At 45.8% G+C, this 18793-nt stretch overlaps 1 protein-coding gene across 2 annotated transcripts in view; it reads left to right on the top strand.

Annotated features, from left to right (window-relative positions):
- The window catches only part of GRIA1 (glutamate ionotropic receptor AMPA type subunit 1), a 149253-nt gene that overhangs the window by 117034 nt on the left and 13426 nt on the right, over positions 1-18793 (top strand). For both annotated transcript variants that reach the window (XM_054168545.1, XM_054168544.1), the window contains exons 12-13: positions 13100-13298; positions 13943-14190. In XM_054168545.1, the coding sequence (XP_054024520.1) occupies positions 13100-13298; positions 13943-14190 (447 nt within the window). The remainder of the gene's footprint in view (positions 1-13099; positions 13299-13942; positions 14191-18793) is intronic.

Here is an 18793-nt window from a genome sequence, read left to right as displayed (position 1 = left end):
CCATGGCACCAAGCACCCCATCAAGTCTCCTCCTGAACACCTCCAATGATGGTGACTCCACCACCTCCCCGGGCAGCCCATTCCAATAGGCAATCACTCTATCTATATAGAACTTCTTCCTAACATCCAGCCTAAACTTCCCCTGGTGCAGCTTGAGACTGTGTCCTCTTGTTCTGGTGCTGGCTGCCTGGGAGAAGAGACCAACCTCTGCCTGTCTACAACCTCCCTTCAGGTAGTTGTAGAGAGTAATAAGGTCACCCCTGAGCCTCCTCTTCTCCAGACTAAGCAACCCCAGCTCCCTCAGCCTCTCCTCACAGGGCTGTGTTCCAAACCCCTCACCACCTTCGTTGCTCTTCTCTGGACACGCTCCAGCAAGCCAACATCCTTCCTAAACTGAGGGGCCCAGAACTGGACACAGGACTCAAGGTGTGCCCTAACCAGCGCAGCATACAGGGGGAGAATGACCTCCCTGCTCCTGCTGGCCACAGTGTTCCTGATGCAGTCCAGGATGCCATGAATGCTGCAGAGGTAATGAATGTTTCCCCCCCTGACCTGTAAGCCACTGCCTCAGGATGGTTTCCCTGCATATCAGGCATGTGTAGTCACTCTCCCACAGCTCAGAGGTTGCAGGAGGACAGCAAGAAATCCGCTGCAAGTTCCCCCATCAAGTGCCAGATCATTCCAGCAGCTGCGTTTCAGGAGTCAAACACACGATCCAAAAGCAGATGTGTTAAGCTAAAAATACATTTTTCCATCTCATTTTTTCGGGGACCAAAGAAACGTTTCTCATATTTTTTTTCTGGTTGAAGACAGCATTGAAAAACAGCAGGGAGAGAAGTTTTGTAATCCGCCGGGAAGTTTGCCTCCTCTGAGGGGGAAATGGCAGGTGCTGAGTGTGTCTCTCTAATGCTGTGCACTGCCTCAGGGTCAGGAGTGGCGCTGAGGTTTGGAGGGGTGCCTCTGAGATTTATAGCCTTCTCCATGACACCAGCAGGAGACCCTCTGCACTCCAGGGACTCCCTATTATGCTGTACTCCCACTCGCTGGTTTTCAATCAGGAACAAAAACACACTTTCTCTTCCCATTTCCTTCCCTCTTGATAACTGTTATCCCCGAGCAGTGGGCTCAGCTGGGGCCTGACACTCTCTGAGCTGCGGGCAGGACTGTGCGGGGTTGTGTCTTCCTAATAGCTGGGTCGTTTCCTGAGTGTTTTTCTCAAAGAGTAAGGGTTGTGAGGAGCTGAATGACCTCCAATCCCCCGAAGTGGTGACCTCTGTAAGGCTGCCTGTCACATACTGCTTTAAAGTTGGCACTCCAGAAGAATATTGCAGCTAAGATGGGAAACCCTGAGTGTGTTTTCACAGGGAAGCCTTGCTTAAATAACTCTTCCATATGCTGTACGTGACTTTTATCAGCACTGAGACATCATGTGCACACTCCCTGGGTACACAGCAGAATGAGCACTGTACTCCCCATCTCAAATTGTTCTGGCTCACAACACACAGAACAGCACAGCTCCTCTTTGCTGGTTTAATCCATTAGGGCTAGCCAAAACTTTATGGCCTCCCACTGGTAATTTCAGAGAACCTCTCTTATTCCACCAGAATTCAGGATTTATTGTACCTGTTCTGCTTTTGTCCCAGATTTCATCTCAGCTACTTGTCCTGGTCACTGGGGAAGCATCACACCCCCTTTTCCAAAGAAGTGCAGGAATGTGTGGCACTTGGTGCCATGGTCTAGTCATCAGGTCTGTGGTGACAGGTTGGACTTGATGACCTTTGAGGTCTCTTCCATAGAACCATAGAATCAACAAGGTTGGAAAAGACCTCAGAGATCATCAAGTCCAACCTCTCACCCAACACCTCATGACTACTAAATCATGGCTCCAAGTGCCACATCCAATCCCCTCTTGAACACCTCTAGGGACGGTGACTCCACCACCTCACTGGGCAGCACATCCCAAGGGCCAATCTCTCTTTCTGGGAAGAACTTTCTCCTCACCTCCAGCCTAAACCTCCTCTGGCACAGCTTGAGACTGTGTCCTCTTGTTCTGGTGCTGGTTGCCTGGGAGAAGAGACCAACCTCCACCTGGCTTCCAATCTTGGTGATACTGTGATACTGTGTATGGACAGTGAGCAATGCCCATTGCAACACCCCAAAATGATGAGCAGGCAAAGACAAATTTATTGCAATGTGACAAGGGTGATGGGTTATTCATGGTGAAAGGCTGGATGAAGGCAAGTAACTGGGGAAAGCAAAATGTGTGTCATGCTAAGAAACAGCAGTAAAAGCCTGGCTGTGCTTAGATGGGGTCTGGAGTTGGAGGAGGCAGAGCACTGAGTCGCTGCTGAAGCCAATCATGTTGGTGTCTTGGCCTTCCTTTCTTCACTTGGATCAAAGGAGCCACCTGATTAATGTCATCAAATAGCAGGCAAGGGTGGACAGCTTGTGCACAGCCCCCCTTCTCTAACCAGCAGCATACATTGCAGCATTCAATCTGGTTAATAATACTCAGTAATTCTGATTAGTGTCTCCCCAGAAGAGTTGCTGCTTACCCTTAGATCCAAAGGCTAAGCAGCGATAATCCAATCATGGTAATCATAACTTACTGCTTTGATCTTCAGATAAAAGAGCCTTATAGAAGTGCAAAAGTGTTACATCACCGTTATTTGGACAACTTCAAAGCATGCTGTATACACTAATGAATTCTCCCAACACACTCTGATGAGAAGTAATAGGGAGCAAATGTGTGAACAGAGGAGTGGAAAGGCAGAGGGCAGAAGAAGAGTCCTCATGTGGTGAAAAGGCAAAAGCAGTAAAAAAAATCAGTGCCTGCACACTGTGGAGAGGTGTGAGATGTGACAAAGGGTCCATGAGGGCCCAGCTGCAGGAGTCAAGTGCATGGGATGCTCTCCTGAAAGAGAAATGGTCTCTTCTCTCCCATATCCTGAAGCTGTAAGAAGCAAGATGTCAGGCTGCAGAGAGATAAACAGAGGGAGGGGGCAGCTCTTCATCTCAGCAGCATTTCCAAAGCCTTCAAAACCAAAAACAAAACCACCAAATGGTTCTTAGCAGGTGAAATAGAGGCAAGAGATACATTGAGCACGTTTTCCCTTCACAGTTTGGGAGTTTTCATGTTAAAAGACCGTTGCTCCTGTGCATGTAAAAAATGCTGTCTGGGGAGACCAGGCTCATTCCTTACCACTTCTACAAGGGATGCAGCATGCCCCTGTAGAACAAACAAGAAAAAAAGGATAGGCTCAGAAGTTAGAGAAAATGTAAATTGCACAGTCTTGGTGAGGGAGCACATTTTAAATCAGAATTAAGAAGGAGCAGCACAACAGAATATTTGGGAATCCTGCTCAGAGTGAAAACCTTCCAGCGCAGAAAAAAAGAAACCCTAAACCCTCTCCTGCCAGAAAAAAGACTTTCTCTCACTGCACTGAGAAATCTGACAAAAGACAAGGGGGGGGAAAAAGCACACAAAACCCCCCACAAAAAAAAACCCTAACAACTCAAAAACAGAGCAAAGAGAATCAAGGGAATCAAAGCAAGGAAGGCACCCTAGAAGAAATCTGAACTAGGTTATTACAACATTGCCCAGAAGTCCTTATTGCTCTCTATCACTACCTGAAGGGAGGTTGTAGCCAGGTGGGGGTTGGTCTCTTCTCCCAGGCAACCAGCACCAGAACAAGAGGACACAGTCTCAAGCTGTGCCAGGGGAAGTGTAGGCTGGAGGTGAGGAGAAAGTTCTTCCCATCAAGAGTAATTGGCAATTGGAATGTGCTGCCCAGGGAGGTGGTAGAGTCACCACCCCTGGAGGTGTTCAAGAGGGGATTGGACATGGCACTTGGAGCCATGGTTTAGTTAGTCATGAGGTATTGGGTGACAGGTTGGGCTTGATGATCTCTGAGGTCTTTTCCAACCTTATTGATTCTATGATTCTATGAAATCTCAGCAATGCAGCCCTAAATTGTGAGCACGTGTAGGTGGCTAAAGAGGATCTTGGAAAAATGAAGAAGTGGCAGCAGATAATCCAAAATATATTAAATCTTTGGCAAAAGGAAAAAAAAGAAATAAAAAAGAGAGAGAGGGAAAAAAAAGCTTTTTCATCCAGCTGACTTTGAAGAAGAGCCTGGGAGTGAGCATATGAAATCTAGCAACACAGCAAAGGACGTTAGCACAATAGGGCCGTTGCTTAAAAAGAAGGATGAGTGCTGTTAAATTCGGGGCCACCTGAGGTTGAGGAAGTTCCTGAGCAATGAATCTCCTGGGGCTCTCCAGCAACTGCTTCTGACAACATTTTGTGCTTGTCACCTTGTGCGTTTCTCTCAGCAATGTGCACAAACGTCACCAAAGTGAGAAAAGTACCTGAAGAGCCTTTTTTACAGGGGGATTTTTTTTTTGCTCAAAGGCATAATGAGAGTCAGGTTGGTTTGGGGGTTGTTTTATTGCCTTGTAGCAGAAAAGTGGGAAAACTGCAGAAGAGAGATGTCTTTGCCTTTAACCAGAGCTGCTGAGCAGCCCAAAGTGGCCACGTGTTTCCCAGCAGATCTCTGTCTAAACACTCATCCCTTAAATCATGCTGGTTTGCCACACAGAGAGGTACACTGTGCCTGTACTTAGGAGGCTAACAGTGTATTTAATAATAAACAACCAGGTTGGAAGAGACCTTCAAGATCATTGCGTCCAACCCCTCAACCAATCCAACCCACCTAATCAATTAAACCATGGCACCAAGCACCCCATCAAGTCTCCTCCTGAACACCTCCAATGATGGTGACTCCATCGCCTCCCCAGGCAGCCCATTCCAATGGGCAATCACCCTCTCTGTATAGAACTTCTTCCTAACAGCCAACCTAAACCTCCCCTGGTGCAGCCTGAGACTGTGTCCTCTTGTTCTGGTACTGGCTGCCTGGGAGAAGAGACCAACATCCGTCTGTCTACAACCTCCCTTCAGGTAGTTGTAGAAAGTAATAAGGTCACCCCTGAGTCTCCTCTTCTCCAGGCTAAGCAACCCCAGCTCCCTCAGTCTTTCCTCATAGGGCTTGTGTTCCAAACCCCTCCCCAACTTTGTTGCTCTTATCTTTTATTGCTTTGTAGCAGAAAAGTGGGAAAACTGCAGAAGAGAGATGACTTTGCCTTTCACCAGAGCTGCTGAGCAGCCCAAAGTGGCCACGTGTTTCCCAGCAAATCTCTGTCTAAATACTCATCCCTTAAATCATGCTGGTTTGCAACACAGAGAGGTACACTGTGCCTGTACTTAGGAGGCTAACAGTGTAGGTTTTTTTGTCATCTATTGCTTCTGACTTTTCAACACACCTATTTTTCCTTCTGTCCCTCTATCCTAGCCCTTTCTTTGCAATGCTTTTCAGCAGCTCTCTGAAAGAGCTGGGTGTATTATCCTGCACTTTTAGGGATAAGCATCTCAGCAGCTAGCTCTGATTGCTCAGGGAGGGTGACTCCCTCCAGTAAAGAACGTGCCCTCCAGTTATGCGCTGAAGGAGTGGGTTTACACCATGGCTCCTGCCAAAATTGAGGGGGGCTGGTTGCCCATGGTTGTTTGGTATCTAGTGCTTCCAACCAGTGTGATCATACATCATCAGCTGAGCAGGTGGTTTGTGTTAGCCAGACACCACCAGGCTGCATTTTGTGTCCATTGAAGCCCACAGGAAGGCACAACCTGCAGACTGCTATTGAGGATGTAAATTACTCCCTGTGTAGCTGGACCAGCTGATGTTTCCTCCACCTGCTAGGACTGTCTCAGGAAGGGGAAGTGAGCAAAGAAACAATTCAGAGATAAATTCTACCTGGTGGCCAATTCTTCAGGACACCCACCCAGGTGAAGCTCACAAATGTGATTCATCCTTTTCTCCCACAGCTGGAAACTGGATTAGAGAGATGAAGTAAGCTACTCTGGATCCCATATAGTGGCAGAGCTTCCCAAGGAACACATAAAAAGGGTTCCTGGATGCTAGTCCTCTAGCTAGTCTGCTGGGTACCTCCTCTTGCCTGTCAAAATGCTAAGTGAATGACTTGAAAACAGCATGTAGCTGCTCCATGTAGTCATGCTTATACTTAGCACTGCAGCAACCCAAGCTCCAATGACTGGAGAACCACAAGTGGCATGATGCATTTCTGACTAAGCAGGAAAACTCATTTTAGAAAGAGGTTTTGCCCATTAAAGGGAAATTGAAGGGGGGGAGGGGGGGGAAGAGAGAGTGCCATTATATTCTGCAAAAGAAGAGATGAAGCAGTAGGAGAAGGATCATATACTGATGTCCAAAGCCATCAGCTTAGGCAGAAAGAAACAGTAAATAAACTATGGCTTATAATTAAAGCCACAAAACATATATCCTCCTGTTGAATCTGGGAGATTCTGCATATTTGCAGACAATATGTTTGGGTTTTGCAGTATTTACACAGCAAGTTACCCCTAGGCCCCTTCTTAAAAGGTCTTCTGCTGGGATTCTGCAACCCATATTGCCTCCTTCTGGTGTGTTGGCTTTGGGGATCAGATGAGCTGGCATGGGTTGCTTGAAGGCATGAGAAAGAGCAGATCTCCAGTTCATGTGCAAAAGTTAAGAAGCTCTCTGGTTTTATTTTATTTTCCAATGGAAATTAGAAAAAGAAATGGAGGAGAGAGACAACTTTTGACTTCCAGGAGCTGTGCACCCTCAGCTTTCTTACCCTGTTTGTGTTACCCACAGGGAATCAAAACATGCAGCTGTTACCTGTGCAGAAAAGCTGTGAGCTGGAGCTAATAGGTTTGGGGTTTTTTACTGATGGGAGAGGTAGATGAGGATGCCAATGGGAAAAGATCAAAAGAAAAGGCTTAGCTCTGTGTTTATAAAGGTTCTCTTGAGGCTCTGTGTTAAAATCCAGTACTGCAGTCAGGACCCCAGGCTGTACCAGGAGGTGGGGTTCCATGGAAACAAATGCCAACTAATAATGGCAAGAAAATTATTAACACATTATGGAGAGAGAAATATGCACCTTAATCACTCCAATTTCATGACAAAGACTTGGTAGCTCATTCAAAACTACCCATTAATTTTATCTATGATTTTTTTTACAGTAATGGTGGTGAGGCCCTGGAACAGGTTGCCCAGGGAAGTTGTGGATGAACCCTGCATGGAAATGATCATGACCAGGTTGGACAGGGCCTTGAGCAACCTGATGTAGTGGAAGGTGTCCCTGCCCGTGGTAGTGGGGTTAGAACTAGATGACCTTTAAGGTCCTTTCCAACCCAAACCATTCTATGATCCATTCCAGTACAGAGTGAGAGCTTTGCAGCATGTGTGTGATGGATGCACCCAGAGCTGTTCCTAGCTCCACAACCTCACACTAAGTTTGTTTCTCTATCCATGACTCTTCACTGACTTTCCAAGCAAACCAGGGGCTCACATCAGGGGCAGAGACAAAGCAGTGAGACCAATGGTGCCAGATGGTCTGTGACACACAGAAATAGCAAAGCTCAGTTGTGTTGACAGAGTTTAATGTTAAAAATTGGTTTAAAATAGGAGTAAAACTGGAGCAAAATGTTTGTAACTAATGCACTACCAGGTGAGACTCCAGGTAGACACATGAAACTAGTGAGAAGCAGTATCAAATAGGCAAAGCAGTGTCAGAGGATCTGTGTGGATACACAGTGGATCTGGGGGGGAATGGAGCAGAACTAGAAGTGAGTAGATTCAGATTGGATGTTAGGAAGAAGTTGCTGCCCATGAGGGTGGTGAGACACTGGCACAGGTTGCCCAGGGAGGTGGTGGAAGCCTCATCCCTGGAGGTCTTTAAGGCCAGGTTGGATGTGGCTCTAAGCAACCTGATCTAGTGTGAGGTGTCCCTGCCCATGGCAGGGGGGATGGAACTGGCTGAGCCTTGAGGTCCTTTCCAACCCTAACAATTCTATGGTTCTATAGAAGACCAGAAGTGCATTTGACCTACAATCAGGGGAAGAAGCATATAAGAGCTTCTCTTTTGACAGTTTTGCATAAATTCTTTCAGCAACAAATATGTCACTTGAGTTTATTGGAATTGAATTTAACAGCAGATCTGGGAAATCCTCCCAGAGCAGCTCTGGCTTTGGAATCCCAGATTTGTGCTTCTAATTAGAACGCTGTCAGTTAGGGTGTAATTCTCCCTAAGAAATGCATTTGAGGGTGGGGGGAAAGGAGAAGTCAGAGAGAGCTGAGATGCTGCTTGAGCAGTTTTGGAATGAGCTTTACTTTGTTTATGTTCTGATCTTCTGTTAGCTGCTGGAATGTGCTGCCCAGGGAGGTGGTGGAGTCACCATCCCCAGAGGTGTTCAAGAGGGGATTGGACATGGCACTTGGAGCCATGGTTTAGTAGTCATGAGGTCTTGGGTGACAGGTTGGACTTGATGATCTTTGAGGTCTCTTCTGACCTTATTGATTCTGTGATTCTATGATCTTCTTTACTATTTTTTTGCCAAAACAAAAAAACAACCAAACAAAAGTGTTATGCTCTTCTGGTAAGACGGCACAGGCAAACTCCTGTTGGCTTTTCCTACCTTCCATAAGGGATAAGACCAAAGAGCAAACTGTTTGATCAAGGATGGCATTTTGTTTTAAGAAATAAGAGATTATAGCTGCATGATTATTTTTTTTTTCTCTCTGAAGAATCCATCAGTGCTAAGGCTAGAATATTAAAACCAAAACCAAACACAAATCTCACTTCACTGGGAACAAAGGAACCTTACCGTTCCTTTCTGTTTCCTACTGGCAAACTGCAGTTGCTTGCACAAGGAAAGGTAAGAAAAAAAGTCATCCAAGGAAGAAAATGGAAATTATTCTTTTCAGCTCGGTCAGCTGCTGGTTTTCTGTTAGGCAGGTGCAAAATAGCACATTCCAGAATGATCTTTTAAATTACATGTGTGGCAGGTAAGGGTTTCGTGTGTTGAAAAAGCTGAAAGAAAATTATTTGTCACGAGAGAGCAGAAACAGAGTTGTTTCCCAGGTGAAAACGATGCCTTTTAGCCTTTCAGAAATGAAACATTAAATAATAGGAAAATGCAAAGCTTGGATGGACCCAAATGGAGCTGGGATTGTTTAGCCTGGAGAAGAGGAGGCTCAGGGGAGACTTTCTTGCTCTCTACAACTACCTGAAGGGAGGTTGTAGCCAGGTGGAAGTTGGTCCCTTCTCCCAGGCAACCAGCACCAGAACAAGAGGACACAGTCTCAAGCTGCACCAGGGGAAGTTTAGGCTGGAGGTGAGGAGAAAGTTCTTCACTGAGAGAGTTGTTAGCCATTGGAATGTGCTGCCCAGGGAGGTGGTGGAGTCGCCATCCCTGGAGGTGTTCAAGAGGGGATTGGACGTTGCACTTGGTGCTATGGTTTAGTCACGAGGTTTGTGGTGACAGGTTGGACTTGATGATCTCTGAGGTCTCTTCCAACCTTGGTGATTCTGTGATTCTGTGATTTTCAGGATGCTCCTTTTAGAGGACATTTGCAACCATTAGCTGCTCTTTCCAGCTGAGAATATTAAGTTTTCATGTACAATTTTACACAGTGCTCAGATTCCGGTTCCCAGGCAGCTCTAATTGTGCACCGTGGCTAATGAGGGCAGAGTATTTACTGCTTAATTGTGCACCATGGCTAATGAGGGCAGAGTATTTGCTACTTACTCCTGCAAGGGTAATACTGGAAAGGAGCATCCTGTTCCTGCTACTCTTCTGCAGGGACAGAGAGGGCCCCGAGTCAGGGAGAGGATGAGGAGGGTGGGTGATTATAGCCAGCACAGGCAGGGCTAGAAGAAGGAACCAAGAGATCTTAATTTGGACTGTGTAGGAAAGAAGAGTATAGGTACAGAAGGAATAATACAGGTTGAGAATGTACAACCTAGTCTATCTGGCTATTTCATCCCTTTCAGTATCCCAGAATTAGCCATCCATTAAAGTCTCTTTTTTGCTGTTTTCCCTGCTTATTTTATTCTGATCTTTTTAGATCCTGCTATTTGCAAGCATTACTATATGATAATGAGTGGGAATAAATCCAGAGGTCAAACAGACAAATCCAAGCGTCTGAGCTTCAGCATATCTTTAAAGGACTAACCATCTCACCTTACCTCTGCAGAGGACTGAGTGGCTGACTCATTTCTACACAGCAGAGAGCTGATTGCATCCATGTTATGCTTGAATGGGTATGGGCACATGTAAATTCTCCATGCAAGGGGATTTAAACCCCATACTGCACATCAGTGAAGAGAAATGAACTGGAGCTAGGGCTCAAGCTGCAGCACATTTGTTAGTCAAGTGGAAGGTCATTTTCTGTTATCCATCTGTGGAGTGAGATACTAAAAACCTCAAAGTGACTTCAAAGTACACAGCAGAGCTAGTCCTCTGTGGTTGCTCTTACTAGAGCATAAATGTAACTCTGGAGTCCCACCAGCTTTTGACCAGACTTTTAGCTCCCTAGTACTGAAGTCCCTTCTAGAAATGGGACATTATCTCCTAAATTACAAAGGCAGTTCCACAAATGAGTCCCATGATGGTAGCACTGCTGCTCTCCTGCTTAGTCTACAGAAGTAACAGAACAAGACCTTAATGGATATTGTCTTTCCAACCCCTTGCAGAGATAAGCAGTAACAGGCACTGGCTCAAAATCCAGTATCCAGAGAAATCCTGTTTAACCTGTGCTCACTGCTGCTGAGCTATGGGATCATATCTGCCTTGTGTGATGTTTGGAGGTGTTTAGGAGGAGACTTGATAGGGTGCTTGGTTGCATGGTTTAGTTGATTAGGTGGTGTTGGATGATGGGTTGGATATGATGATCTTGAAGTTCTCTTCCAACCTGGTGAATTCTATTCTATTCTATTCTATTCTATTCTATTCTATTCTATTCTATTCTATTCTATTCTATTCTATTCTATTCATGACTCTTCCTGTATTTAATTGTATTGCACTAATCTCCAAGAGCCTGTGTTAGCCAGTGCTCCCTTGTGTTAGATGCTGCACAACCATGGAGCAAAAGGATGATGTCCTGCAAAGCCTTTTTTTTCTGAGTGTTTCCTCTGCTATGCATGTACAGCAGTTCAGATTCACAGCTTCTAGCTCTAAGTCAGTCTAGCAATGAGGGCAAACATTGCCCATTAGCAGTGTCTGCAACAAAGCATCCTGCACATGAAGCCCTAGCCATACTGGCAGTCATAGCAAGCTATTCATTTCCTCTCCTTTCCTCCACAGTCTGTGAAAGTGAGCACTCATGTCCTCAGAGCATCTCATGTCATGATGGCAAATGACCAACCCCAGCAGCAAACAGCCAAATGAGACTGGTACATGGTACAGACATGCATCCTATTCCATCTGGATTGCAGGAGAAAGAAGCTACAGCCCCCTCTCTCTCTTTGCCCAGCCCTCCTTGCTATCTCTCAGTCCCCACACCCCACAGTTACTGTTTGGTGCTGTCAGTGCCAGGTGTGGAGCTGGGAAGCACAAGCCATCTGCAGCTGACAGCAGGCAGCTCCCATGGGATAAGCAAGCAATGAACATCCCCAGGGTATCAAGGGTCTCGAGGCAGGAATCTGGCTGAGTGCTGCTGAAGGGATTGAAAGAAGTAGCAGAAATATCCCAGCTTTGCCAGGAAGGAGAAGCTGTATAATTTGCAGCTGAAAATGAATGTGATTATTTGCCAGCTCAAAGTGGCCTTCATCAGCAGAGATTGTTGCATTTGACATTATCTGGTTACTTTTATTTCAAGCCTCTGTGCCTTTTCTGAGAGCTTCCTTCCCTGAGCACACATCACCCAGACTAATTAGAGAGAGGTCGCTCTTTCCTCTTCCTCATCAATCTGGAGATGTGAGCTGAAGCCATAGCTGCCTCCCAGTCCCCCTCCAAATGTGAAACAGAAGGTAGAACAGAACTATAAGGGTATAACCTAGATGGAAGTGGTGCAGCTGGTAGGGCATGTGGGTTTAGTCTCTTGCCAGCTCTAAGGTCAGTGGTTACCAGGGTGTGCTTTCCCTTCACAGAGCAACGGAGCATGAAGGTTTGTCAAGTCATGTTAAAGCACAGCAAAACACAGCAGCTGGACCCGAGGCTTCACGCAGACCTGGGCACAGCATGCTATCACAAACTGGTCCAGTGCCCTTAGCTGGACTGAGATATTTCTCTTACCATTCCACAAACCATATTTCAGTGGAGTGACTCAGGTCAGCAGACAGGCAACACTGAGAAATGGTCCCCTGATGGAGAAATAAACAATGCTTCTCGTGGACAGGTCCTCCTTAGTCAGACTGTCTGGCTTTAGCAAATGACATTGTAAGTTACCTTCTGTCTGGGATGGTGTTCTGCATCTAGAGAAGGAGCATATAAATAATTTAGACAAGATGCATGAATGCTGACATCACTCTGAAATTATCTGCCACTCTTAAAAATGGTCTGAAAAGATTTTAATATAAATTAATGCCTGCTTGACTCCTTTGCCTCCACAGCTACCCAGTGGTTACAGATAATTGGTGATTTGATTGCAGCTAGTGCAAAATACCTAGGTTTTGAGGCCTTATTATGAACATCTTGTCTAACCACCTGCTGCATACAAAGCAGAGAACATCAGTAGGCAAATTATTTATGAAGGCTGTAGCTCCTCTCTGAGCTCCACTGTTTCTTGTAGAAAAACACAGAGGTTTGGGGGTTAAGCTTCAAGTGATGGAGGAGCTGACCTAGTGATCCCAGCTGGTCTATATATGTGACCTAGCTCCATAATGGTGTTCCTTCCTGATGGGAGTATGTGGCACAACATGGATGTCACCAGACCTGCTGTTTGGATGGGCACTGCCTTGCCCAGCTAATCTTTCCTTGTGGTTGTCTCTGTGTCTTAATACTCAAAGGAATTGGAAAGCAAAGCAAATTCAATCACTTTTATTGCTATTTTCCCTCCCCTGGAACTCTTCTATCCCTTGTCTAATTATACTGACACCTTGAAAAGTAGATTAAAAACTAATACAGACTTCTGGCTTCTCTGGAAGTAGCTGGAGAGCACGACTTTGGGCAAACACTCAGGTAAATGCTGGGCCTGCAAGAGCAAGCTGCACCTTCGGGACCTTCCCAGCCCTCCAGTTTGACTCTCCTCTCTGCGTCCAGGTCTCTCTCCGGCCGCATCGTTGGTGGCGTCTGGTGGTTCTTCACCTTGATCATCATATCCTCCTACACAGCTAACCTGGCTGCCTTCCTCACCGTGGAAAGGATGGTTTCCCCCATCGAGAGTGCAGAAGACTTGGCCAAGCAGACAGAAATCGCCTATGGGACCCTGGAAGCTGGCTCAACTAAAGAGTTTTTTAGGGTAAAAAGGAAACTTTCATGCAAGCATTCTGATTAGTCTCTTGTTTGGCAAGTCCTCCAGTCCCCACACATCCTTAGCTCAGCTGGTTTTTCTCTTGCTTCCCTTTACCATGTTAGGACCTGCTGAGCTTGTCCCTAGAACAGCAAAAGTTCAGTTTGCCCTGTGCCTCTTGAAAGGCTGGCAGTGTCTCCAGTAGAGTTGATTTTCTGCAATTGCCAACGTGAATATGGAATATCTGTGTGCTTCCCCATGTTGCTGAGGAGCTACTCTGAGCAGCTCCAAAAAGACACTACTCATCTCCTGATTTTGAGCTCGGTTTGCCCATGATTTAGTCCCCCAAATCACTTCCCATATATAAATACATTGTCATAAATCAGGGACCAATCTGGGCCCTGGTGCAGAAGTGGCAGGAGGTTCACTAACATCCCATTAGTTTAGTTGGTTAAATGCTGTTGGGTGATAGGTTGGACTTGATGATCTCAAAGGTCTTTTCCAACCTGGGTAATTCTGTATTCTGTATTCTACTCCATTTGCCTTCCCTGGCCCATCCAATACGTGGGTAAGTGTTCTGCCCAAGCTGGAAGTCTCAGGTGGCACCTGAGGCTCCCTTAACGCTTCTGCTGGGTTTGTGCTGTCCTATGCAGCGATCCAAAATAGCAGTGTTTGAGAAGATGTGGACGTACATGAAGTCCGCCGAACCCTCCGTTTTTGTGAGGACAACAGAAGAGGGGATGATCAGGGTGAGGAAGTCAAAAGGGAAGTATGCCTACCTCTTGGAGTCCACCATGAACGAGTACATCGAGCAGCGGAAGCCCTGTGACACCATGAAGGTGGGAGGTAACTTGGACTCCAAAGGCTATGGCATTGCAACACCCAAGGGGTCGGCGCTGAGGTAAGTAGCTTGGATTTGCTTTCTCTCGCTAAACCGCCCAGCCAATCAATGTATGCACACAGTTCGATCTCCATTGCTATGTTAATCATGTAAGCCTGGGGCAAGGTGGTGGGGGAGGGGGGGGGGGTGCAGGAAAAGAGATGTGAAAACTCAACGTGCAGGGAAGTAAAATGCCCAGGTCCCATTGAGCAGCAATGGGGGGCATCTAGCTGTTCGAGCCCTGCACTTGGAAACTGGATCCTGGCTTGCTGTGAACGTGTCTGCTGTATCAGGTGATGGCAGGGGGGCTGCTGTGGTGTAACCATTGGTTTCACAGAGCATTATCCAGAAGGGGCGCTCATCCTGTGCCATGTGAACGTGCAGCTTTGCAGAGTATGGTATTACCTTGGCTTGGATCCATGCTTGCAGAGGGAGAGGAAAGCATCTGGGTTTTTCCTAGGAGGAAAATGCTAGTTGGAAGGGGTGGGAAGGCAGTGTTGAACCTGCACACCCTGCAAAAAGTGTGCTTTTTGATTCACTGAGACCACTCAGATCCTGGTGAGCACTAAATTTATGGCAAGTCCAAAGGGGCACAAATCCTGCATTTCTGAGCCCAGACCTGCAGCTGTCACATGCCTTTGCCTACTCTCTTCAGAGACCTTCCTTGGCAGAGAAAAGCCCTTAAAAAAAATAAAACTAAACAAAATACAGCCTCAGATCTGAATTGGTTGCAGAGCTTGGGCGCAGCACACAGAGCTGGATGTGAGCTGATCACCTGCAAAATGCATCTTGCAAGCTGCCCTGCTCAGAGCAGCATTACCACAGTCTGCAAGCTGGGATGGTGATCTGAGTCGGCGCAGCTGTGCAAGCTTTTCACTTTACAACCTTGAGGAATGTGAGTTGTGAGGATTTTGCAGGACTAGTAAATCCTCAGAAGCCATAGCTTTAAGTAATCTGCTTGATGATTCAGCTGATGTAGTTATTTCCTGAGCATATTTGACTCAAAATGTTTTGACCAAAAGCATATATTTGGCCTTATAATTGCTTGCTAACGTAACTCAATGCAGAGGCATTTAATCCATGGTCTCTGTATTGCTAGAAACCAGCTGAGCATTTGCTGATGGACTTGTCTGGTCATAGAGCTTCCAAGCCAAGGCCAGCCCAAGGAATAAAAGATAGAATCATTTGGGTTGGAAAAGACCTTTAAAGGCATCAAGTCCAACCATTATCTATCAATGGGCAGCACCTGGGGCCCAAGGAGTTTGATTACTATGTTTATAAAGTCAGCTCAAATTAGATTCAGCTGTTCCCATATCAGCACTATCTTTGGAGTGCAGGGGATCTCGAAGGCAATTCTTGCATCCAGCGTGGTTCAGGCTCTGAAATGACTTGAGGCCCTCAAAAGGTGACGGGTCTGTTCTCACAGCTTTTGCAATGCTTTCTCTTCTACTCTCTCTGATGTTTCTTTTCTGTCTTGCAAATATGAAAAATAGAATACAGGACTGATTCTATTTGTTTAAACATCAGTCCTGTATCCTAATTTTGATATTATAAAAACAAACAGGAACATCCTACCTGTCTTGTAAGTGTTGGCATGTGAAGGAGCCATCTATCACAGTTCTAGAAACAAAAAAAAAGAAACAATAAAGCAGAAAATGGCATCAATCGTCTTAATTTTGCAGCTCCAAGCATCCCTCTGCTAGGCATGACTCCAAAAATTCCTAACATTTCTTTCTGTTTCCTCTTTTTCACCTTGGCTGCATGTAGAACCAATTTCTTATGGCCCTAATGGCAAAGGAGGAATGCTTGATTTTTTCCATCCAGTGGTGTTTCTTTGGAACAGTTGCTGTCAGTTTTTGTCCCATTATGTTTGTTTTGTTCCTGTTGGTTTAGTTGTTTCTATCTTATCAGTTCCCCACAGTCCCCATGTAGTGTCTGTTTTCCCCTTGGGGTCCTGCACACAAGAGGGTGCCCTGAGTGAGGTGACATTCTTGAGGCATCTGTACAGCACACTCAGCCTGCCTCTTATTCAGTCTTTGTCTTCACTCACTTCCATCCACAGAGTAAAATCTCTGAGCTAGGTTTGGAGGGAGATGTGAGCCAGGCCAATGTGTTGTAGAAACTGGCTTCCTTTTGATGCTTGCTGCAACTTTCCCTTTCGTGGCTAGACCAGTTTTCCTGTAATTAGGAGGGAAGGATCCCAGAGAGAATCTGAATGAGCATTCACCTCTGTTTTTCTTGCTTCTGCATGGGAACACAATGCCAGGACATTGCCACAGATGAGTGCAAACAAGGTTGCAAATCCAGAAATCGTTCTGCTTGTTGTAGCAGATGCAATCACCCCTCAGACCATCAGCTAGATCTCTTGGGCTGCTCAAAGAGCTTGCTGCCTTCTTCTAGGTGAATCTTACCCTGAGTATCTCTTGACCCCCAGGTTTTAAAATTTAGTTGCATTTAGACATGGTGGAGAAGGGTAATGATGGGAGAGTAGAAACTACACCTTTTAACAGCACCTAGTTCAAGGTATGATCCTGTCTGACGTGAGATAATCATGGAGCTGCATTTACCTGATAGGAGTTCTTCCCCACTCTTGAACAAGTGATCAAAGAGAGGGCAGAATGCCAAACTTTCCAAAACAGAGGAAAGAAAACTCAAGAAATGCCATGTGAATCTAGACTCAAAGAACAGAGAGGTTTATGAGATGGACATCTGGCAGGGCAAGTCCTTCAGAGCAACCAGACTGAGGTTAAGGTTCCCTAAGATAAAAGATGGTTTTCCTAAGGCCTGTGGGTAAACACTAAATGTTCCCTGTGCAAAACTGGCCTTCTTTCAGGACCCAGACCTTTCATCCAAAAACACTCAAGATGAAGTAATGCTTGTCTACAGCCTGTACTCCCCATGAGCTGAAGAGAGAGACAATTAGATGAAACCAAGCTTCCCAGGAAAGCACTTAGCACATGGCTCCAAAAATCATACAGCTGATACTGTGCTCGGGAAAGCTGCAATGCATTTATTTTGTTACCACCTTGTTCCCACATAGAACCTGCAATGTATTTTGGCTCATTAGCTGGCTAATCTTTTGCAGATGGTTCAGGCATCAGAGTGCTAATTAACCTGTATTCTGTTTTAGAAGACAGACATAATTATGATTTACTTAGTGCAGAATTCTTTCTGGAGCTACTCTCACAGGTTTCCCTTGGCTTTAAATACAACCAGTCAGACTCTGACCACCATACTGGTAGAGTCAAAAAAAGGGAAAAATACTCAGCCATGAAGGTCTTATGCTAGAATAGAATAGAATAGAATAGAATAGAATAGAATAGAATAGAATAGAATAGAATAGAATAGAATAGAATAGAATAGAATAGAATTAACTAGGTTGGAAAAGACCCTTGAGATCATCGAGTCCAACCTGTCATCCAACACCATCTAATCAACTAAACCATGCAAGCAAGCACCCCATCCAGTCTCTTCATAAACACCTCCAGTGATGGTGACTCCACCACCTCCCTGGGCAGCACATTCCAATGGCAAATCTCTCTTTCTGTGAAGTACTTCTTCCTAACATCCAGCCTAAACCTCCCCTGGTGCAGCTTGAGACTGTGTCCTCTTGTTCTGGTGCTGGCTGCCCTCTTCAACTCTACACCTTTGCCTTCCCCTTGGACTGGTAGCAAGTTTAACTGCATCTGCATTTTTCTTTTAGAAGGCTGGATTCTGTCTGAAAGAGGCTGCCAGCCCTTGTGAAAGCTTCAGTGCTTGCATGAGATCACAACAGGCAGAGCCATCGTGGGTCAGCATGGCGCTCTTGCTCACAGCCAGGCTTTTTGAGAATGACAACATAAGAATCTCCCTCTTGGCAAGGATTTCTTGGTGTGGTACAGAGTGCTCTGTGCAAAAGTTCTCTGAGATGGGAGCTACCACATCCTTGGCCTGTGTCAAGATCTCTTTTATTGATAGCCAAGGTCTATAGACTGGATGGTTCAGCCCTCCATCTCTTCCATGCTTTTTAAAGCCCTCTCACATTTGTACCTCACTGCGCTTAGCTTTTTGCCTCTTTTTTTCATGCAATGTCTACCCCAGAACTGCACCTGACATGCAGCAGCCAGAAACATACTGTGCCCCTGTGCAGAGCCTATGAACCTCACTGCTGCACATCCTGAGTCCAGGTGCTCCCTCAGAGGTTTGCCACTGAAATCACTGAGATGTGTGGGAACAGATCTGAAGGCAGACTGTGGCACAGTTTGAATTTGCAGGCTATCCTAAATCCAGGTCACTGGTCTTTTTGAATGGTGGAGTCTGCTCAGCATTGACTCATGCAATGTTTTCCATGGCTGGGGGAGATACAGCTGTGAAACACTGCGGCCATCCAAAAGTCCTAGATGTTCTCAGGTATGTGTGGTTTAATGGTGCTGCAACCATCCCATCACTTCTTGGTAACATGGCAATGACATCACAGGGCATACAAGGCCATTCATAGCTGACCATAATTGTCCAAAGTGAAGGATTTCATTTCCCCAAGCACAGAAGTGTGTTAAGTCACTGAGACACTAGGGGCTCTGGAAAATGCTTAAAGGGAAAGAATGCAGATATTATCATTACATGAAATAAGGCAACCAGGCTCTCT

Source organism: Dryobates pubescens, chromosome 16 (genome assembly GCF_014839835.1).
Source record: "Dryobates pubescens isolate bDryPub1 chromosome 16, bDryPub1.pri, whole genome shotgun sequence".
Lineage (NCBI taxonomy): Eukaryota > Metazoa > Chordata > Aves > Piciformes > Picidae > Dryobates > Dryobates pubescens.
The sequence above is the reverse complement of the archived record's forward strand: the minus strand, read 5'-3'. Positions and strand labels throughout refer to the sequence as shown.